The sequence below is a fragment of the Aristolochia californica genome, unplaced genomic scaffold, assembly GCF_029961685.1.
Source record: "Aristolochia californica isolate CCGP_79_NKW_82.1479 unplaced genomic scaffold, dmAriCali1.0.hap1 SCAF_3, whole genome shotgun sequence".
Classification (NCBI taxonomy): domain Eukaryota; kingdom Viridiplantae; phylum Streptophyta; class Magnoliopsida; order Piperales; family Aristolochiaceae; genus Aristolochia; species Aristolochia californica.
In genome coordinates, this window is record NW_027181992.1 from 45,254,746 (window position 1) to 45,279,021 (window position 24,276).

The following is a 24,276-nucleotide window of genomic DNA, read 5'->3' on the forward strand; positions in this document are numbered from 1 at the left end:
ACCCTGTCTGTTCTAATACTATAGACGGCCTTTTATTTCGAGAATGAGGGAGTGGAACCAGTAACTTGTACCACCTGTGATTGTTACGGATTGCTGCTTCAATTCACACAGTTTTCGAAATCCAAGTACTGTAGAATCTCTCAAGTCTACCGTCTTTTTAAATGTTATAACTAGATCATAAAATTATAACTTAAATTTGGTTTAAAAATTTTTGTTTCATTTTAGATTGAAGTAAATGAAATCCACTTCTTGGAGAAAGGAGGAACCTTCGCTTATATTATTCTTCTGCAGTAGAGATTGGTAGCTTCGTTCCACTGCCGGCTCAGATATATGGCCAATTTGATTCAGATTCCGAAACAATTCTGGAGCCCTGAGCCATTGTCCAGCATGACATACTCAGGGTCGTTTTAAAGCAATGGCACGGACAGCTCTGACCCTCAATGAACCTGAATAGCAGTGAAATCTTTTTGGACAAATAGTAACAGCACTAAGAAAAATGAGAGGTGGCACTGCAGAGAGATGAAACCTTGCTCAGTTAATTTAACATCCTTATAAACTTTTGAAGTCGTACGACGTCGAGCATGGGCATGCTTCCTGTCCAGATAACTCTACCAACTTCGTCCTAGGAATCATAGTCAAAGATAGGTTAAAGCTCTACTAGCCGCTAGAAACAGCAAAAACCATTGACGACGAGCTCAAAACTTTCACCCTACAGGCTCTAGGACCATTAAGCTGACTCAGTGAATGTTGACAGAATATTCTTCTTGATAATGAACTCATCTGCTTTCGATGGGCTGATAGACTGTAAAAAGCATACACTACCGCATTAGTTCCATATGGAAGAGAGGATCTTGCTTGTACTGCCTTGGAAGACTATAAATGACAAACTGACCTTGTCTAAAATGCGTTCAAGACGCTCAATTTCCTTTTTAGCATATTCAGATCCTTCGTTTATGCATTTCTTAGCAACTCTCAGATAGATCTTGCCAGACCTGAAAGCAAAGGCATTTTTCAGCAAAAGAAAGAATGATTACGACATTCTTCCATCTAGAGCTCAATAGCCAAAGAAACAACAGTAAGCTTAGCTTTTCGAGAAAATATTACTTCACTGCAGCACCCTCGAGTTTCTCAACCGCTTCTTCCAGCTTGGACACAATAGCCTTCTTGTCATCATTGCTAACACTTACAAATTCCTTCACCAAAACATCTAAATCGTCCACGATTCCAGCCTGTGAAGAAATGGGCAATTTTAAGAAAATTTAATAGAAATAATAAAAAGTACAAGTAGTTGAAAAGATGTCTGCAACAAACTTTGGAAGTAAGTTGTCCCTTCGCATCACGGTTAACTCCACTCTGTTCGTTGATGAAATTGACAAAGTCCTCCAAGTCACGTCCACCATCATAGTCTTCACCAGCCTTATTAACCTTTGAGAAGAATTTAATTGTGGGATAACCACTAACACCGTACCTGCACGAACAATATATAGATTCTGGCGCTTAAAATACATTTGCTTAATTCATCAAATTAGCCATGGGAGATTTTCACAAGCAACAAAAGTTATGACATAACAAATAACTTACAATAAAACAAATATTCTCATTCAGAAGTATCACTAATATGCCATAAAATCATGATAATCAGCATCTATTAAAAATAAGGTTAAGGTAGGGTCAAGAGCGATTCTTAAATTTTGAAATATATGTTAATTCCATACTGGAACCACTTTCTGATTGCCTAGCTCCTTTTTTCACAGTATCATCATATAAATTATTCTGGTTCTTTCTTTCTTGAACATCAGTTAACTGTTTACTTGATAGTTTTTCTAACTTCCACAGTTCAACAAGAAAGCAAATAGAAGGACCAAGACTCAGGTTTGAAGACATCCTCCAGTCATAGTGAGTTTCAAAATCAAACAGCAGCCAAACCAGGCATTAAAGAATACCAACCTTAGCAGGTGTTAGTGTGTTTGGAATTGTAAAACTGGAACTTTTTTTCTGGAATTCTGTTGTTTAATATATAAGATTATAGAGTGAACATATCTCGAATATAAAATTCTTGAGTAATTGAAATTGTTGAAATTTTTATTTACATTTATAAACTATATAAATCTGATGTTAGTGTAATTAACTGGACAAATTAAAAAATTTGCATGGACATTAGTTAATAAGAATAAGTAATAAGTATTAAATCTTTGTCATATAAATGATTCCTTACTCTTTTGCAGTAATAATATTCAATTTTATTAAAAAGTTATTACTATTCAAATAATTTCAAAACCAACATCATATAATAATTTAACTAAGTCCTTGAAAAAAAAAATATTAAATTAATTGAAATCATAATTATTAACTTATATTAACCTAACTGACTATGTTAATTTAAGTAAAAAGTATATATTTCAATAATTTAAAAATATACTATTATTTTAAAATAAAACAGGGTGGAGGATTTCACTCCCTCCCTTTATCTTTAACCTTCCCCATTTTCCTTTGTTAGAGAACATCCTTAGGGTATTTCAGTTATTTTTATGATTTTGTGGGGGTAGTTGAAGAAGGTTAATACCATCCTCCTCCATCATGAATTGACATCTATTTTCAAATATGGACATTCTAGAAAGTAATTCTAATACTTATTGAAGTACATCAGATTTACTGTTTATCTGGAAATGAATTTCAATTTCAAAGAAAATACAGACGCACAACGCCAATAATATGGTTTGTACGCTATCTTAACATGAAGGCTGATTACACTGTTTTCACTTAAATTAGCATAAAAAGTGGGTCAAATCTTTAAAAAGAGAAGAAAGTCAATCTCCAAAAATTTTCTATTGTGATATGCATAGTTCACCATGAAGTATAAAAACAATGTTTGTCAAAATCCATGTAAGAAACTTCAACAAGAGTATATTACATGCCTAAGAAGTCAAATAGAAATCTTTTTCAAAAAATAAATAGAAAAACAAATCCAGAAGAGATTTTTCGCATTTTATCTAAAGTATCTTGTCTTTCATAACCAGTAAAAGTGTTGCAGAGGGAGACCAATCAATGGTTAGTGGTTTATAACAATTAAAAAAAAAGCCAAATAAAACTGCCTACTAATCTTTTTTAGCAAATTTTCTCCAGTCTGTGAAGTCAACAAACAGCTGCCTCCATCCACCACAAAGCAGATAAGTACCTAAAACTGGTCACTCTATCTAACATAAACACAGAAAAATTTCCAAAAACTAATTGAGAAGTGATAAACATCATAAATCAAATATGTTAACGACAGATGTATCGGCAAACAAATTACATTCAAGTAATTTAGATTTTTTCTGATGCAATAAGAAATTGAGAAATTTATGGACTTACTTTTCTGCAAAGTCCTTGTATTTGTCCGCATCAAGGTTCGCAATCACAACATCTTCGTCATTTTTGAACACAGATGCAACTTTTTCATAGATCTACAAAGCAACCATTATAAATCAACTCACTTGAGCAAATGAAAAGAATCATTCTCTGAAAAGTCATCTATTTGCTAAGAGAAAGGTCATGGCATCCTTACAGGAGCAAGGTTCTTGCAGTGACCGCACCTACAGTAGGGAAAAAACACAAGGTTAAGCAATTACCAATGATAACCAAGTTAAACATTCTACTACTGCTGATAATATTAATAAAACTAAAAACATATTAAAACTAGTAATGGGATCTTATTAACGCAAAGATATTTCAAAATATGCTCTCACCATGGTGCATAAAATTCAACCAGCACATCTTTGGATTCATCCAGGACAACCTCATCAAAATTCTCAGCTGTCAGCACAACAACACTGGAAGGGACAGTCGCCAGCTTTACATTGGTACCTGTAACCACATACGTACACTGAATGTTGGAAAAGGCATAACTCAAAAATACCTAATGACAAGCTCAAGTAAAGATCCTGAATTGGAAATTTTAACCTCATCAAACAAAGTTTTGCCTATGATGTTAAAGTAAAAACACTGATATTTACAAAAAAATGCATCACAGTGCATATGTCCATGTGCATAGATAAAACAAATATTAGAAAGACAGTTTGACAAGAATAGGCAACAACAATCCTCTCAGGTGTACATGCACCACAATTTACAACCACCAATAGGAGAGATGTAATCCAATTAGTAACATACAGAACAAGGCTTTCATCGTTATACCCTTAGTGCTTGTATAAGTGATTGAATTGGAGCAATTTGGTACTTTTTTGTTTATTGACATGATTCAATATTTTTGAAAAAACACAAAATCAACAACCAAATGGAATTGATGGCAAATTTTGAGAAAGCTAATTTATCAGCAGACAGAGAACATGGACCCTGTCAACATAGATGTTCCCTCAGTACAAATAACTTTGGCTAAGGTAATTTGAATTTCAAGCAGTTAAAGATAAAATATGATAACCATTTGCAAAGAGACATTCGGATTATAAAAAAATTAGCTCTCGCAGAGGAAGTTAGACTAAGTTAACTCCTATTTAAAGGGAGTTAAAATAAAAGGACCATTTCAAGATTGTTAAAGTACTACCAGAGAAAATATATATAGAATTTGGTGCACTGACATTCTTTATGTTTTTTATGCATTGATACTCATAAACAGAATACATGGTGTTGCAAGTCACAAACTAAAATAATGGGCAAGCAATTTTAACAGGTCAAAGCATAAGGCAAGAATATTTTCCAACTCCCATGTTTAGTGCATGCACAGGTTAACCATAACATGGAAGATAAAACCTTGTAAAAAATGGTAGGATTGTTTCCTAGAGTCATGCATCTCATGAAAAAGCTCGCGTCTTTATACTGAATATAGTTCAACCTTGTAACAGCATATAATGGGAAACCTAGAAATCTCTAAGAGCAACAAACTAGAAAATAAACTCACAGGCAAGAACTAAACTATAGGGTCCTAACAAGTACCTCCTTCAGTATTTACAAAGTCAACAAGGGCTTCTGCAGTCCGTGCACCTTCATACCTAAAACAATAACAACAACAACAAGAGCCGATGGGCTGAGAAAGCATGCTAAAGAAAACCTATAATCCAGCCTCAAATTGAACAGCATATAGAGCACCAAGAAAAGCAAAAAAATACTCACTTCTTTGGTTCCAAGGACTTTGAGGGAAACCACTTGATTGTAGGGTACCCGCTAACCCCGTTCTTGCTACAGAGATTCTTCTGATCATCACAATCCACCTACACCAGAAAATTGTAAGCTAATAACTTTAAGATCACTTAGCAATCTGCAGAGAAAAAAATGACTCCCCACTACTAGAACAGAATCATTAGAAGATATAATGAATGCACTGTATAATGCAAGGTATACATATGCTCCTCTGTGTTAAGAACACACGATAAGAACAATTGAAATGGTAGAGTTTTTAACATAAACAGCCACTGACCTTTCCAATCAGGACAGATTTGGACTTCTTAAAGCTTGTAGCAACTTTCTCATACTCAGGAACAAGCTTTTTACAATGGCCACACCTAAAAAAAATGGAATTAAAGATCTTGGAGTCAAATCAGAAATAAAATCAAAAGAAAATCAACAATGAGCTACCGTCGAATTGGAGGCTGAAGAACACATGCTTATTACAAGGTGAGTATACAGCCGAGGAAATCATATCTCATACACTAAACTTTTCTGCATTTAGGGGCAGGGAAATCGCGCAGTAATCAACTCGAAGCCTTATGAGTTACCATTAAACCATATTCTCCTAATGAAGACATGGAATGTTATCTCTCTTTTTCTTTTTAATTGAGAACGGTATAATAGTCCAAACTCCAAGGTCAACGCCGATTGGAAGCTAGAGTATTCAAATGAGAAAAATAGAGATACCAAATAAAAGGTAGGTCTTCCTAGGAAATAGTATACCACAGTCGCTAAACCATCTGAGATCATCAGCCAGTAGGCGTAAATCACTAAAAAACAGCTAAAAGAATCGACCAACCAAATCTTATGATCATAGTCCAAAGTAAAAGATCCCGGCAGACAACATCAAAATCCAAAAACGACGACAGGATCATAAAGTAACATACCAATAGCACAAAATTACAAAAAAAAAAAAAAGTAAACAAATTGGTGAACGAGGATTACCAGGGTGCGTAAAACTCAACGAGAGCTCCTCGATCTTGACCGACCTCCTTCTCGAAATTCTCTTCAGTCAGAACTACAGTTTCGTCAGCAACGGCTGAGAGGAAGAGGAGAGCCAGGGTCCCGAGAGCGAACCAGATCTGAGATTTCGCCATCTTTCGTTCTGCTTTTCGTTCCCACGGCCGATCGTTGCCGAACAAAGCGAGTAAGTAAATGCGGAGCGATGAGAGTCTTATTGTAATGCACATAATCCTACATTATCGAGCTCTCAGATTTTCTTGTTAGAAGGGGGCATTTCGGTCATTAAAGAATTTTAGAAGCGCCTGCATCTGGTTATTTGGTGCGGGGGACTCAGGGAGCGAGTGACGTGTTTGGGTAGCAGAGATCATGACACGTGGCCTTTCTCAGCTTGCCTGTTGCGGAATGTGGATTATTAAGAGTAGCGGCACACTCCTTCCAAGACGAAAGAGAGAAAAAACATTATAATAAATAAAAATTAAAAATAATTTAGAAACTCTTTATTAAAAGTTCAAGCGGGAAACTTTGATTTATTTTAAATAAAATTGATTTAAAATTAAATTAATTAAATATACAGCTAAAAAAATTAACTTAATAAAAAAAGTAAAATTGATTAAAAAATTATTATAAAAATACAGTTGATCATTATTTAGTATTAATTCACTAAGTAATAAAAATTATGCAATAAATTAGTTAGTTATTAAATAACTGCAATTTGAGTAAGTGGTTAACTAATATAATTAATTAGCCAATTGACCCATTTAATTAAAGTGACTAATTAAATAATTGAGTAATCGATTTATAACCAAGTAACCAATATTATTTAATAAAGACTAGCTAAGTTGAGTAAGAAATATTTAGTTGTTTAATGTAATTTGATTTAAATATTAATTTATTATTTAATTAATTATTTTGTAATAAATTAGTTACGTATTACATAACTGCTAGTTGACTCACTATTTACTGCATCAATTATTTAATTAGTTGCTTAATTGAAATATTATTTACTCAAATTAGTTAGTGACTTAGTGATTGATTACATAATTGGTAAATTAAATTATTATTTAGTTATTATTATATCATAAATTATTAATTAATTAGTCCAATAGTTACCAAATTAATTTAAAACATTAATCACTTATAATTACATACTTAGTTACACTATAATTGTTAATCGTTACATAATTAATTAGTTGCTCAATGTGTCGATTAATTAAAACATTAATCACTTAATTTATGAATTACTTAGTTAATCTAATATTTTTATTAAAATAGTTAATCTTAATTTGTCACTTCATTTAAAAACAATTTAATTTTAGGTCACTTAATAAATACATATTAAACTTTATATACATAAATTTTATTTTACTTAAATTATTCGTGTAATAAATTAAGTAATTGGCTAATGAATTTAAGTAATTTGACTAATTGAAAATGCGATTGAGTCGATTAAGTAATTTAATGGGTAAGATATAGTAGTGTTAATTAAATTAACATTTTGGAATAATAGCCAAACACTTGAGAGTAAAAAAGTTGAACCCATTAACTCAAATATTTTAAACAAAAAAAAACTTGATTAAGTACTTAATTACCAACAAGTTAACTGCGTAATTAACTATTAGTGAATTAAAATTATTATTAAATTAGTATATTATTACTTTAATTAATTAAGTTATCAATAGTTAGCTATAAAAATATTTTCTATAACATTATGATAAGAATAAATCATGTATAAAAAAATAGTCTAATTATGTTATAGATTATACTTAATAATTGGCATTAATTAAAATTACATTTCGTGGTGATTTTAAATTCCACTAAAAGTGGTTCTTGACATTAAGCGGGAGTATATTTTGTTGGTGAAATTTAAAATTTGATGAGAAAAGTATACCTAAGCGTATAGTTTTTTGTAGACAAAATTAAATATAGCGAGAAAAGTTAGATATCTGATTGATTAGTTATTACTTAACCATTTTTTATGAAATATTAATATACAGAACATGTGATAATGATCTTTCAATTGGGACCTCCTCTAAAGAATTGCAAGAGACATGTTTTTTCAAAGAATATTTATTATTTAAAATTTAAATTATTTGGATTATTAATATATTAATTTTCATAGTAATACAAAATGTGTAAGACCATCTCCCCCCTCCCCCCTCCCCTTGGACCCGTGGAAGAGGTCCTCTGCAGTCACCCTTCCTACTATCTATCTGTGTAGATAAAGAGGTTGAGTCAAAAATAAGATTTCAATTTTCATTATATTGCTTTTCACATCGTCCGACTTAAATAGTTGTTTTATAGATTGTAATAATCAACATATGGACAGTTTGAGAGAGATTACATGAATTACATGATTATAGATTTTTAAGAAGAAACAAAAATATCTATTTTGTATAAGGGAAGAAATCTCAACACTCCCCATTCAAGTTGATGCATAGATATCACTCATGCCCAACTTGTTGAGACAATTGTTAAAAGCTCAGTAAGACACTACCTTGGTCAGCACATCAGCAAACTGATCTTGAAACCGAACATGAATGACTTCAATGATTCTTGCTTCTAGTTTTCCTTGATAAAATGCCTATCAATGTCAACGTGTTTAATCTTATCATGTTGGACTAGGTTGTGGCCAATATTACACGCTGCATTACTATCACAATATAATTTCATACGATTTGTCTACTCAATTTGTAATTCTTGTATCAGATTATTGATCCATAATAATTCACATATTGCCTTGACCCATTCCCTTGTATTCGGATTCAGCTAACGATCTAGCCACCACCTCTCGTTTCTTACCTCTCCAAGTAACTAAATTTCCACCTACAAATGTGTTGAGTATTTGACTCATACTTAGGTCTTGGAAAGTATTTATGTACAAGGGTATTTGTGTATTTTATACACATATATGTATAGGGTTTTAGTATAAATATTTATGATGTAACCCTAATTGGAGATTAGTGAATTTTTTCGACCGTCGCTCCGGTGGATGTAGGCACATTGCCAAACCACCATAAAATCTGTCTTCTCCATTTTTCTTTTGTTCTTCCTATAACAAGTGGTATCAGAGCTGTAGGAGAAGGATTTTTGGACAAAGGTTTCTGGTTTTGGAACTCCAAAAACAAAGAGAAAGTTTTCGGCGTTCGGCAATGACGTAGGGTTGGCGACAACCGTCGAGGTCTGCGATTTCTGAGAAATCGCAGACATTGGAAACCTGAGAAAAAAAAATCAAGACAAAGGAAACCCGGATTTCTGAGTTCGATGACGATAAACCTCCGCCGCCGCTGCTAGGGACGACGACAGGAGGCGACGAAAATCGTGGGGCAGCTGTGAGTTTTCATCCGAAGCATCGTGTCTGATTTTTTTCTGCTGGCGCTCCCTAGAAGGCTGCAGGTACACGTTGTGCACATCCGATGAGCTTTTTTTTGCGCAAAGTCGAGGATTTTCACGTCATACTCGAAATCCGAATTTTTTGCACGAAAACCAAGCTAGGATATGATGACTGGGGTTTCTTTTGCAAAATTTGACATGACAAAGTTCGACAAAACTGGGAATTTTGGATTATGGCAGAGGAAGGTGAAAGACCTGTTACTACAATAGGGCATATTGAAAGTATTGTACGAAAAACAACCGACATGAATGGATGACATGGATTGGAAAGAAATGGAAGCGAAGGCTATGGCGACTATTAGGCTTTGTCAGGTTGATGACATGATGTATCACGTCATGGATGAGGAATTACCGGAAAAAGTTTGGTTGAAACTGGAAAGTCGGTATATATCCAAGTCGTTAACGAACAAGCTCTATCTTAAGCAGAAACTATATGGTCTTAAGATGTTAGAGGGCTTGGATCTGAGTCAACGTATCAACGTTTTCAATCAGGTCATTAGTATTTGAGGCGGGTTGATGTGAGTTTGAAGAGAAGGTGTTAATGTTGTTGAATTCCCTATCGAATTCTCCTACGTACGAAAATTTGGTTACGACTTTGATGTGGGGAAAAGAAACTCTCGAATTGGAGGAAATCACAAGTGCTCTATTAGGCTTCCATTAGAGATAGAAAGCCAGTGATGAGACTTCACAAGGTGAAGGACTTGTGGTGAAGGGTAACCAGGAACATGGAAGAAACAAGTCTCAGAGTGGATCGAGTAACAAAAAATCTCGGTATAAATCCAGGAAGAAGAAGGACATCACGTGTTTTAAGTGCGAAAAAAGGGGCACATAAAATGGGATTGTCTAGAGAAAAGGAAAGGGAATGTAGATAACAGGGAGGGTCCATCAAAATTTGTGAATGTAATAGAAGAAGAAGACTCATAGAGTGGTGACGGGGATATGCTTTTTGTTTCATCCAGTTTAGATCATCTCAGAGATTTTTGGATTTTGGATTCGGCATGCTCTTATCACATGACGCCAAATAAAGATTGGTTTCACACCTACAGTTTAGTAAACTCTGGTTCTGTTCTGCTGGGTAATAATGCTTCATGCAAAGTTGTTAGAATAGGGAGTATACAAATTAAAATGTTTGACGGTGTGGTTAGAACGTACATACCTGATTTAAGAAAGAATCTGATTTCATTGGGCACTTTAGATTGTAATGGATATAGTTACAAGTCTGCAAGCAGAATAATAAAAGTTAGTAAAGGTGTCTTAATAGTGATGAAGGGGCAGAAAATATCTGGCAATATCTATACCCTGCAAGGTACCACAATTGTAGGTGGAGTTGCAGCTGTAGAGTCTGAGTCAAACTATACAGTCTTGTGGCATATGCAGTTAGGTCATATGGGAGTATGTGGGATGATGGAGCTTCATAAGAGAAATATATTGAAGGGTCTCAAAACATGCAAACTTTATTTCTACAAGTTTTGTGTTCTTGGAAAACAGAATAAGGTGCAGTTCAAGTCAGCTACACACAAGACGGAGGGAATTTTTGACTACGTTCACTTAGATGTTTGGGGGCCAGTAAGAGTAGTATCCTGAGGAGGACACATGTATTTCGTGACCTTTATTGATGACTACTCACAAAAAGTTTGGGTGTACTTCATGCAGCACAAGAAAGAAACGTTTGCCAAGTTTAAGTTGTGGAAAACTGAAGTAGAAAACAAGACAGGGAGAAAGATTAAATGCCTCCGGTCAGACAATGGTACTGAAGACACAGACTCAAAGTTCAAGGTGTTGTGTGAGCACCATGGAATTAAGAGACACTTCACAATACGCAAGACACCACAACAGAATGGTGTGGCGAAAAGGATGAACAAAACTATAGCTGAAAAAACTCAATGTCTCAGGTTTAATGTAGGGTTTGCAAAGAACTTCAAGGCATAAGCAGTGAATATGACATGTTTCTTAATTAACAAATCACCTAGAGCAACACTAGATGGGAAAGTATCAGAGGAGGTGTGGACAGGCAGTGAGGTAGACTACTCTGTCTTGAGAGTGTTTGGTTGTCCAGCCTATGTACATGTTTCTAGTTAGGAGAGGTCGAAACTTGATGCAAAGTCTAGACAATGTATCTTTCTGGGATATCAGAAAGGGGTGAAAGGCTTAAAGCTCTGGGATCCAAAGGCAAACAAGACAGTGATGAGTAGAGATGTGGTTTTTGAAGAAAAAATCATGTTGTAGCGTACTTAGGAAGAAGAGAAACAGATGCCAGAAAATTACAACACCAATGAGCATGTGGTGTAGGTGGAGCTAGAGAACCCTGGTAGAGAAAATGATGTTCAACATGCAGAAAGTTCTAGCTCATGTGCTTATTAGCATCACCGTATAGCCATAAACACACCCAAATGCACTATCAAGCCACCTATCAGGTATGGTTTTGAAGATTTAGTTTCTTATGCGCTTATTACTGGTAGTGGGGATCCTACTACTTTTCACGAGGCAATACAAAACCAAGAGAAAAGTAGATGGATGGGTGGATGGGTGCTATGAGTCTCTGCATAAAAACTAGACATGGGAGTTGGTGGAGCTTCCTAAGGTGAAGAGAGCGATAGGTTGCAAGTGGGTGTATAAAAAGAAATACGCAGTATAAAAAAAAAGGGGGAAAGATTCAAGGCTCGTCTAGTAGCTTAGGGTTACTCACAGAGGAAAGGGGTTGACTATGATGAGGTCTTCTCCCTTGTGGTCAGACACACCTCCATCAGGGCAGTGTTGGCGTTAGTAGCACATTCGGACATGCAGTAAGAGCAGATGGATGTAAGGACAACTTTCCTTCATGGTGGCTTGGAGGAACAAATTTACATGGTACAACCAGAAGGTTTTAACCACCCTGGACATGAACATTTGGTCTGTAATTTGAAGAATGTTGTGTTTATGTGAAAAGCCTTGATGATGATTCTTTTATTTTTCTGCTACTTTATGTGGATGATATGTTGATTGCTGCAAAGTGTGAGTGAGGTCAACAAGTTGAAGACTTTGTTGAACAGAGAATTTGACATGAAGGATTTGGGTGCAGCTAAGAAGATCCTTAGGATGGAGATTCGCAGGGACAAATCTTCCAGGAGATTATGGTTATCTCAGCATAACTATGTTGAGAAGGTGTTGGACAAGTTCAACATGGGTAATGCAAAACCAGTAAGTGCACCTTTGGCGAATAATTTTTTATTGTCTATTGCTCAGTGTCCAAAGACATATCAAAGGTCCCATATGCTAGTGCAGTGGGGTGTTTGATGTATGTTATGGTTTGTACGGGACCAGATTTGGCACAAGTTGTCAACGTGGTTAGCAAGTTTCTTTAAAATCCGGGTCGACAACATTGGGATGCAATCAAGTGGATTTTCAGATACTTGAGGGGTACTATAGACTATGGCGTCATGTTCAGCAGACAACAAAGTGTTCCTTCGATTGTGGGATATGTGTATGTAGACTATGCAGAGGACTTGGATGACAGGAGGTCTACCATAGGTTATGTATTTACTCTTGTGGGATGACCTATTTGTTAGAAGTCCATGGTACAGTTTATAGTTGCACTATCTACTACTGAATCAGAGTATATGGCAGTAGCTGAGGTTGCCAAGGAGGCTTTGTGGCTTATAGGGTTGGTCAAGGAGTTGGGTGTCCAGCAAGGTGGAGTTCAGTTGCATTATAACAGTCAAGAGTGTCATTTATTTGGCAAAGAAACGGGTGTGTCATGCGAGGACCAAACACATAGATGTGAGGTTTCACAGGATCAGGGAATTGCTTTCATCAGGTGAACTATTGCTTGAAAAAGTTCACACTTATGAGAATGGAGCAGACATGTTAACAAAGCCTGTTACTACAAATAAGTTCAAGCATTGCTTGGACTTGATAAATGTCTCCAATTGCAAGATGAGTGACGGCCCCAACCTATTGTTCCAAGTGGAATCCTAAGTTATGCTTTCTTTTCTTAAGGGTTGAATATTCGCTAAGGTGGAGATTGTTGAGTATATGACTCATACTTAGGTTTTGGGTGGTATTTATGTATAAGGATATTTATGTATTTTATACGAAAATACATATAGGGTTTTAGTATAAATATTTATGATGTAACCCTAATTGGAGATTAGTGAATTTTTCTGGCCTTTGCTCCGGTGGATGTAGGCACACTGTCGAACCATCGTTAAATCTTTATCTTCTCCGTTTTTCTTTCGTTCTTCCTATAATAAAATGTAAAGTATCCAGATGTAGATTGTCGATCCTCTATTGACCCAACACAATCGGCATCGGTATAACCTTCAATTTTCATGTTGCTTCCCTTTTTAAATAAAATTCGTTTCCCATGATTTCAAGTAGTACAAGATACGGTTGTCAACATTCATATGTTTTTCACTTGGAGAGTGTATAAATTGACTAACCACACTTAGTACATAAGCTAAATCTGGTCAAGTATTTGCAAGTTACATTAACCTCCTGACTAGTCTCTGATAACGTTCCTTGTTAGCTGGGACTTGATTTGAATGTGTTCCTAGTTTTAGACTTTTTTCCATGGGAGTACTAACTGGACCACATGTTGTCATACCAGTTTCCTTCAACAAGTTCAAAACATATTTTCATTGAGATAGAAAAATTATTTCCTTTGATTTTGACACTTCAATACCAATAAAATATTTTAAGTAACCAAGATTTTTCATTTCAAACTCTCTAACAAGATGACTTTGCAATGCTTTCTTTTCTTCTGGATCATTCCCAGTTACTATCATATCATCAACATACACAATAAGAGTTGTGATTGTTTTTTTGTTAGATTTCAGGAAGAGTATGATCTGAGTTGCTTTGCTTATATTCGATAGACTTTTTAAAACTGGTGAACCTTCCAAACTATGCCCTGTGGGACTGCTTCAAACCATATCAGGACTTCCTCAGTTTACATACTTATTTGCATAATTTAATTTGCATAATTTAGTTTGCATTATACATCCAGAGATAGTAGAATTTTTAACATCAAACTGATGTAAGGGTTAGTCAAGATTCACAGCCAGAGATAGTAGAATTCGAACAATATTAATTTTTGCCACTGTTATAATGCTCTTCACATCATCCGGCTTAAATAGCCATTTTACATATTGTAATAATCAACATATGGACAGTTTGTGAAAGATTACAGGAATTACATGATTACAGTGATTATAAGATTTTTAAATAGTGTAAAGAATATTTATTCCGTACAAGGGAAGAAATCTCAACAGGTTGATGGGTTATGGAGTTTCGCTTTTATCATACCCGAGTAGAGACTGGGTTATTATCCGTATTAGCCGTCCGCGTTCGATAACTTTGGTCCTTGGTTTAAATTATAAATTTTGCAGGTTGCATTGCGACAGATACCCAGTCAAAAATGTCGGTCGCCAAACATACTTTTATAGTTTTTGGGTAAAGAGTTGTCGAACGCCTCTTTTCCTGAACCACCGCCTCAACTTCCATGAACGAAGTTTAGAATCTCCCATAAAACTAGTCATCGAACCTTGAATATGTCCTCTTAATTCTACCTTTTCTTGATCGGCGACTCTGCTACTGTTTTAGTTTTCCTAGTTTCTCTAAACAACTCTATTTTTCAGACCTCACCAAATACAGGTTTCAGGAGCGACTTCTGTGCCTGTCTACTTCTACCAAAATCACCAACTCAGTAGACTATTCCATTGAAGATCTAATGCGTTCGGGAATTTCTTTTCCCTTAGGTTCCTTCTGCGTGTGGCTTTTATCTTCACTTCTCAATATACATCATTACAACACTCAAATACTCAGAGAGAGAGTGGGTAGCTGCAACCTCCAACTTCCTTTCGTCTCTCCCGAAGCTTTCAAATCTCCATGTTGGCCATTGCTTAATTCCTTGTGTTTCAGTCGATGCGTCAATGGCGAACTTCCTGGAACGATCACGCCTGGACGATGATTCAACCGTTCTGTACTCCAGCACAGCCTCCCCACACGAATCCACGACCTCCTCCTCTTCATCCTACCACTCTCCATCTCCACCACGCCACTGCACGACGCCATACAGACTTGCAGTGAGAAACCTCTCCCACTCGATTCAACCCAAGAGGAAGCTGTCAAACTTATTCCGTCGTCCTTCTCATCAGCAGAAGCCCACCAACATTCTCGAATCCGTGTCTTTCGTCGCTAAGAGCTCTGAGATCCTTGGCGTTGTAGGCCCCAGTGGAGCGGGGAAGTCTACCCTCCTCCGAATCATCTCTGGCCGGATAAGTAATTCTGAGTTTGATCCGAAATGTATCTCTCTTAACGACCACCCTATTTCCACTCCTGCCCAATTGAGAAGAATTTGCGGATTCGTAACGCAAGAGGATAATCTACTGCCACTCCTCACTGTGAAGGAAACCTTGATGTTCAGCGCTAGGTTTCGACTTCGAGAGATGACTGCGAAAGAGAAGGAAGAGAGAGTCTCCCTGCTACTGGAGGAGTTAGGTCTGTCTCACGTTGCAGACAGTTACATCGGAGATGAAGAAACCAGAGGAATCTCCGGAGGAGAAAGGAAACGGGTTTCGATAGGCGTCGATGTGATTCATGACCCCAAGATTCTACTCCTCGATGAGCCCACTTCCGGCCTGGATAGCACTTCAGCCTTGCAGGTGATAGAGCTGCTTGCTTCCATGGCCAAGGCGAGGCAGAGAACCATAATTCTGACTATCCACCAGCCCAGTTACAGGATCCTTGAATATATATCCAGCTTCTTGCTCCTCTCCAGGGGTCTGGTTGCTCATAGTGGCAGTCTCAGTTCTATGGAGGAAACCATTTCCCACAAGGGATTCAAGATCCCAGACCAAATCAATGCTCTAGAATTCGCCATGGAGATTGTCAGAGTGCTTGAAGATTCAAACAACGCCAAAAGTTTAAGCTCTTGTGAAGACCCAGAAGCACCTGCATACTCCAGATGGCTCGAGTACGAAGAAGCAAATGAAGCGGGACAAGAAATGAAAAATGGGGCAGATGATAGGAGTATGGGTTGCTGTTATTATTGGAGATTGAGTGAGATAATCTATCTTTCGTGGAGATTTTGGAAGACAATTTACCGGACCAAACAGCTTCTGCTAGCAAGAACCATGCAAGCCATTGTAGGTGGGCTAGGCCTTGGTAGCGTCTTTCTGAATGTGAAGAAAGACGAGAACGGAGTCGCAGAGAGACTGGGATTCTTCGCGTTCAGCCTCAGCTTCCTCCTTTCCTCTACTGTCGAAGCTCTTCCGATCTTCCTCCAAGAGCGACGAGTTTTAATGAGGGAAGCTTCACGAGGGGCGTACAAGGTTTCCTCCTACATAATCGCAAACACCTTGGTATTCATCCCCTTCTTGCTCGTAGTAGCTCTGCTTTTCGCCTTCCCAGTATATTGGCTCGTAGGCCTGAATCCCTCCATCGCTGCCTTCACCTTCTTCGTCATAATAGTGTGGCTTATCGTACTAATGGCCAGCTCCTTGGTCCTCTTCCTCAGCGCCGTTTCTCCCGACTTCATATCAGGAAACTCGCTTATCTGTATGGTTCTGGGAGCTTTCTTCCTCTTCTCCGGCTACTTCATCCCCAAAGAGAACATTCCCAGGTACTGGATTTTCATGTATTACGTCTCTCTGTACAAATACCCTTTAGATTGCCTACTCATAAACGAGTATTGGAGCTCGAGAAGGCAATGCTTTTCAAGAAACCAGGGACCTGATTCGGAGTGTCTGCTAACAGGAAGAGACGTGCTTCGAAGCAGAGGACTGGAGGAGGAGGGTAGGTGGACGAATGTTGGGATCATGCTAGGTTTCTTCTTGTTTTATCGTGTACTCTGTTGGATTATACTAGCTAGAAAGGCTTCTAGAACGATGCTTTGAAAGAGATAAAAGAAACAGAGATCTGAACTGAGGACTCGAGTTGGGGAATGGAAGGTTACCGGAAGTTCAAGATCATTTTCATAAATGTAGCTAGAGTGACGATTTACTTGTTTTTATGATCGAATAAAAGTGATATTAACGATTTGAGAGTTTAAAATTTGTCCTCAATCACCGGGAGTTTAACAAATTAAATTCCATGAAGATCGGATCGGATATGATTAGAAGGTAAGTGCACCGGAAAACAGATTCCAGTGTTAGTGCCCCCAAATGAAAACTATGATATTAAAAAGAGAATGAGTAACATTTTATAATATACTTAAATAGAACATATACCTAAATAGATAATTAACCAAAATAAATATGGTTACTATACTTATATGTGATTTAACGTGTAGTATTAAAATATGTTAATGTCCTAATTAACGAAAAACTATATTATATTACTTAATGATTATAGATTATTATAAATTAATACAATAATTACGTGTGATTATAATAAATTATTAAAAATTAATAAAAAAGAAAAAATAACAAAAAAGCATATAATAAATAAATAAATAATTTTGTAATAACGTAAGAAATATTTTAACATTAAAACAAACTAATTTAATATAATAATTAAAAATAAATATAATAAATAAATAAATATATTTATCAATAACATAATATATATTTTTGTGTATTAATAATTCATAATATATTGTCACAAAATTTAAAACCATTGGTTTAATTAATTATAGCAATGGGATAATTAAACCAAAAATTTTTATCAAATATTTATTTTAAAAATATTTTAATTATGACTATTAATTCACTAATTTAATATAGTAATTATAAAATAAATATATCAAAAAAATAAAAATAATTATTTTATAAATAAAAAATATAAATTATTATTCTTATTACGATGGTTTAATTTTTCCTAACTTATGAAAAATTAAACCATCGTCTTCCTCACGGCGAGCGTCGTCTTCCTCAACGACGAGCCAGCGAGCAATGGCGGTACGTAGAGAGTGAGAAGAGAGGAGAGGAAGGCCGAGGCGGGGGGGAGGGAAAGAGAGGGAAGTTGAGAGAGAAGGGCTCGACCTCTCGTACTTTGCGACGGAGGACGAGAAGGAGGAAGGCCGACAGGAGGAAGGGAGGATCACAGTGGGGAGGAAGAAGCAACACGCGTCGCATGAGAAAAGTGGTTGATTCGCAAAATAGCTGTGAATCAGCATTCCCCGATTTTTGCCTGAGCGAATGACATAGTGTAATCTCACTTCAATGTAATTCTTTTTACACTACGTCATTATTTGATGAACTAGGTAATGCGGGGGGAATTCATTCCACTTCATTATGGAGTAACCCCCCCTTAATGTATTTCTTGTGAACTGATAAGAAACGCCGCATGAGTTATGAGTATAAATATAAAAAGGGAATTTGACTAAATTACCCATTTAAAAATAAATATTAGAAAAAATAACCGACTTTCAAACTTAAAAAAATACCCAATTTTAACCATTCAACTACACATGTGCATAGTCCAAGATGACACATCAACTTTGACCACTTATGTGGTGCCACATCATCATGCTACATCAACACCCAAAGGAATTAACACTATATCATCTAACACATCATCACATCGCCACATCATAAGATAGAGTACAACATGTCATTATGCCACGTCAACATACCCTTTTCTCACATTTTCCTTTCATCATTTATTTAAGTTCTTTTGTAATTTAAAAACATTAATTTATGGTCTTTAAAATCTTACACATTTCATTACCTTCGATTTAAAATAATAAAAATATAATTTTTGTTTATTAATTATTTAATTTTTAATGTAATTAATACCTAACATTATTGATTTAAGATATTATTTAATATAATACAATATTATGTAATTTTTTAAAGTTTTTAAAAATATTATTTGTTGGTACATATTTATTTCCTTCTTTTTTATAAAAAAATAAATATGCATATTAATTTATTAAATAATTATATTCTAATCTATTTAACACATTTCATTACAGATTTAGGATATTTTAAAAAAATTTAAATGTTTGAAATTTTTTTTTTTTAAAATCTTATTTGTTGGTAGTGTTTTATTACCTTCTATTTATAAAACTAAATTTGTATATTAATTAATTAAAAAATCATATTCTTATTTATTTAACACCTTTCATTATCGATTAAGACATTTTCAAAATTTGAAAAAATAAAAAAAAATCGTTTTCAAAAAATCTTATTTGTCGGTACTAGTTTTATTACCTTCTATATAGAATAATAAAATATAAAAATAGAATATTAATTAATTAAAAATCTTAATTTTATATTTTGTTATTTCAAATAAAAGGTAATAAAATGTATACTGATAATTAAGATTTTTGAAAACTAAAATATTTTTTTATAATATAATTTTAAATTAAAAATATCTTAAATCGATGATGAAGGGTATTAATTTATTAGAAATTTTAAAATAATTAATATAATTTTTTATTTTTATTACAATAAATAGAAGGTAATGAAACTCGTACAATAAAGAACATTTTTAAAAACTATAAGAGTTTTTTCTAATTACTTTTTAAATTTAAAAGTATCTTAAATCGATAATGAAAGGTTTTAATTACATTAGAAAAATATTTTTAAATAATTAATGTAATTTAAAAAAAATCCAAATGAGTACCAATAAATTATATCTTTGAAAACTAAAATAGTTTTAAAAAAATTTTAAATTAAAAAAATTCTAAAATCGATAACGAAAGGTGTTAAATAGGTAATATAATAATTTTTAGTTAATTAATATACAAATTTTATTTTTTATTATAAAAAAGAAGGTTAAAAATATTATTTTTGATTAAATAACATCTCAAATCAATAATGTAAGGTTTTAATTACAATAGAAAAATATTTTAAAATAATTAATAAACAATTTATATATTTTTATATGAAGTTTGAAAATTGGATATTTTTTCTATTATTTATTTATTTTAAAATGGGTAATTTAGTAAAATACCCATATAAAAGTTTGTGAAAGAGTCTAAGTTACGGATAGGGGAGTTGAACCGACGAGTATACTCGCACTCGTCCCGAACCCTCGGGCCTCCAAGTTTGAAGTTGAGGCTCACACATGACATCTTATATGCCTTGGACCTGGATCCATTTGGTCTTAGCTGATACAGCCCAAAATAGCTATTTAGTCCATTATGCAGAGTCCAATACAACTTTGTGGACTTCACGGTGACTCTCTGCGCAGTTTGTTCTGGTTCGGACAAGTTATAGCAGTTTGTTCAATGGGCTAACCTGAGTCTGCTCAAATTATTGAGCAGGTTAAAAATGCAGACCTGAACTTACATCCTTCGTGTTTAGATAAGCCCGCTTGATAATATAAAAAACAAAACAATAATACATAATATATATATATATATATATATATATATTACGGTTGATCCAATACAAAAAATCATTTGGTGCGAAACATAAGAAATGACTATTTCATCCATTGATCGAACAACGGAAAAAGTATTTCGCATGTTTCGCACCAAATGACTATTTTTATATATATATATATATATATATATATATATTACGGTTGATCCAATACAAAAAATCATTTGGTGCGAAACATAAGAAATGACTATTTCATCCATTGATCGAACAACGGAAAAAGTATTTCGCATGTTTCGCACCAAATGACTTTTCGTATTGGATCAACCCTTTATATATATATATATATAATGATGTCAATATATAGGATTTAAAATTTTTTATTAACACTTACGTTTTAAATAGTAAAAAATATAAAAACTGGTAGCCTGATCTAGTTAAAATATATTGAGATTGACTAGTCCAATCAAGTAATGACTTATTTTTTTGCAATTAAATTGTGAGTGATTGATAATAGTGTCAAACTCGGATCGACTCAATTATTATTCGGTTTAACAAAACAATTTGAGTCCAAATTGTGTGTGACTTAGTTTGAATTTTGATCAAATAAATCGGTTATCTTCAGGTAGTTTTGTTACAATTTCGGGCTAAATTTTGCCACATCTAGGGCCATGTTATGTCGTAAGTTTTGAAGAAATCTTTAAATTTAAATTTTATTTGTGACTTACTAGGAAATTTCCTGAAATTTTACTAAATTTTTTCACAATATTCACTGGTATAATAATTTCCAAGGAAATGATAGACAAATAATGTTGTGTATTATTGAGTTTATTGTAGTATGGACTTGGGGGAGTATGAATTGTGGGACAAACTTGTTTAGTCCTTGTATTGTACAAAGACTTAGCTTGAATTAGTCTCACTTTAGATGATATTGAGCACCCCCAATTGGCTCAATCAGACACAATGTGTTGGTTTAAGTCAAGAAATATGCTCTCCATGAGCCATGTTGATCAAGTTGATTTGGATTTTGACAGTCTCAATATGAAACACAAGCCTCATTAAAAATAACATTACAAGAAAGTTATGGTCTTATAGGCCCAACTTGTTATAGGATAAGTTTAATAACCCAAATTTCCACATTTTATCATCTTTGGAGTTTTCCATTGTCCATGACAAATACTTATTAAGATATAATTTTTACACATAAATAATATTATTATAAACTATAGAATATTTTAAAATTGTAAAAACATAAATAACATACACTATAAAGAATATAAATGTTTATTACCTAATTCACACCTTTGATTATTGATGTAAAATATTTTTAATTGAAGATGTTACTTTAAAAAAATATTTTAGTGTTTAAATTTTTTTTATTGGTAGATGTTTTATTACATTATATTTTCAATAATAAAATATAAAATGAGTATATTAATTAGTTTAAAAAATCTTCTTCTAATCTTTTTAACACATTTCATTATCAATTTAATATTTTTATAATTTAATAATAATAAGTAATTTTTTTTAATTTTCAAAAATCTTATTTAACGAATTATCGGAACACGTTTCATAATAAATCAATTTATTGAAAAAATTATTAATTTTTTATATTAATTATTAAGAGAAACATCTTAAAATCTGATTAACACCTATGATGATCGATTTAAGATATTTTTTAAACAATAAAATATTTAAAAAAAGTTTTTAAGTTTTAAAAAATCTTATTTGTTAGTACGTGTTTTATTACCTTCTATTTACCGTAATAAAATAAAAAAATTATATATTAACTAATAAAAAATCATATTTTAATCTATTTAACATATTTTAATATTCATTTAACATATTTTCAAATTTAAAAATAATGGAAAAATATTTAAGTTTTTAAATATCTTATTTGTTGGTACATGTTTTATTACCATATATTTATTCTAATAAAATATAAAAAAAATATTTAATAATCATAAATTATTTTCTTATCTATTTAACACATTTCAATATCGATTTTAGATATGTTTAAAATTTTTAAATATTTTAAAAAAATATTTTCGTTTTTAAAATCTTTTTTCTCGACACACATTTTATTACCTTCTATTTATTTTAATTAAATATAAAAATTATATATTAATTAGTAAAAATTGAAATTTTATTAGATTAACACCTTTCATTATCGATTGGAGATATTTTATAATTTAAAAAATAATTTGGATTTTTAAGTTTTTAAAATCTTATTTATTAGCACCTGTTTCATTATCTTCTTTTTATCAATTTTATTTTATATTTTAATTATTTAAAAAAATTCTTTTAATTTTGTTAATACCTATCATTATCGATAGAACATATTTTCTAATAAAAATTATTTTCAAAAATTATTTTAGTGTTATTTTTTTAAACAAGTTTCTTTTCATTTAATTCATTGTAATAAGATATCAAAATTTTATATTAACACTTAAGAATGTTTTTCTAATGTAATTAACACATTTCATTATCTATTTAGGAATTTTCCAATTGAATTTTTTTATAAAATATTATTTATTTTTAATTTTTTGTACCTTTTATTTGTAAATATAAAAATAAAAATAATATATTAATTAATTAAATATTATGGCTGGCTTGATCCAACAATATTTCTTGCCTCGTATCATCTGTATAATATTTAGCAAGACGTATCTACTAGAGAATCATTTCATCTTGGAAAATTGCCTTCGTTTCATTTCGTTTCATCTTGGAGATATCTAACAAGATAGATTCATTTAGTTGACTACTGAGTGCCAATCAAAAAGTATTTTGAGTAGAAGATTTTTTGTGCTTGGACATCTCCAGCTGTTTTTCTACAGTTGGTGGCTTACTATTTGGCAAACTTCGATCATGGTTTACCATCCAAAGCTTGAAATTAGCTCGAAAAGATTGCTCTACCGTGAATAAACACTTCGCACTCTACCGAGAATAACTACATATCAGGCAACTTGGAATAGTGAACCACAAGTTAACTACATATCTTCTATTAGCTTGCTCAGGTTAATTCGAACCGAGTCTACTCAGACTCATGAGTCAGTCTAACTCAGCCATCTCAATCTGGTCTCTTGACTTTAGTCACTTAGTTGTTGACTCAGCTATTAACTTGGACAGGGTTAACTCGGACTCATGGGCCCAATATTCTGAGTTTGAACCCATTATTATGAGTCTCAATTTCTGGTAGAGCCAAATTGGTCCCTTGACTCGGTCCCTTGACTTCAGCTCGGATACCTTGGATTATCATGAGTTTATTATTTGGTGCACAACTCCTTTATTCAGGAACGGACTCGCTATAGATTATTTCATATGTCCTTATTACTCTTAAGAACTTATTATTTATCGATTATCTTATTACTATAAGGACTTTCATTATTTACCGGTTATCTGCTACTATATAACTGTATATTTGGTACATATTATTTGGGCATTGGCTTATTACCACAACTGCTATTGTGTCTCTTTGATTGAGACATTATTATTGAAGAAAAACTCTTTGTTG

General features: G+C 33.4%; 2 protein-coding genes across 2 annotated transcripts; one reads left to right on the top strand and one right to left on the bottom strand.

The window, feature by feature from the left end:
- Positions 1-518: 518 nt before the first annotated feature.
- LOC137959053 (probable protein disulfide-isomerase A6) lies at positions 519-6,340 on the bottom strand. The gene is made up of 11 exons (XM_068806329.1): positions 6,106-6,340; positions 5,411-5,495; positions 5,107-5,204; positions 4,930-4,985; positions 3,726-3,843; positions 3,545-3,572; positions 3,352-3,443; positions 1,312-1,468; positions 1,105-1,229; positions 893-992; positions 519-802 (listed from the first exon to the last, which is right to left on the bottom strand). The coding sequence occupies exons 1-11, from the start codon at positions 6,255-6,257 to the stop codon at positions 728-730; spliced, it is 1,086 nt and encodes a 361-aa protein (XP_068662430.1). The 5' UTR covers positions 6,258-6,340; the 3' UTR covers positions 519-727.
- Positions 6,341-15,422: 9,082 nt separating this feature from the next.
- Positions 15,423-17,387, top strand: LOC137958356 (ABC transporter G family member 23). Its single transcript, XM_068805325.1, has one exon. The coding sequence runs from the start codon at positions 15,423-15,425 to the stop codon at positions 17,385-17,387; it is 1,965 nt and encodes a 654-aa protein (XP_068661426.1).
- The last annotated feature ends 6,889 nt before the right edge of the window (positions 17,388-24,276 follow it).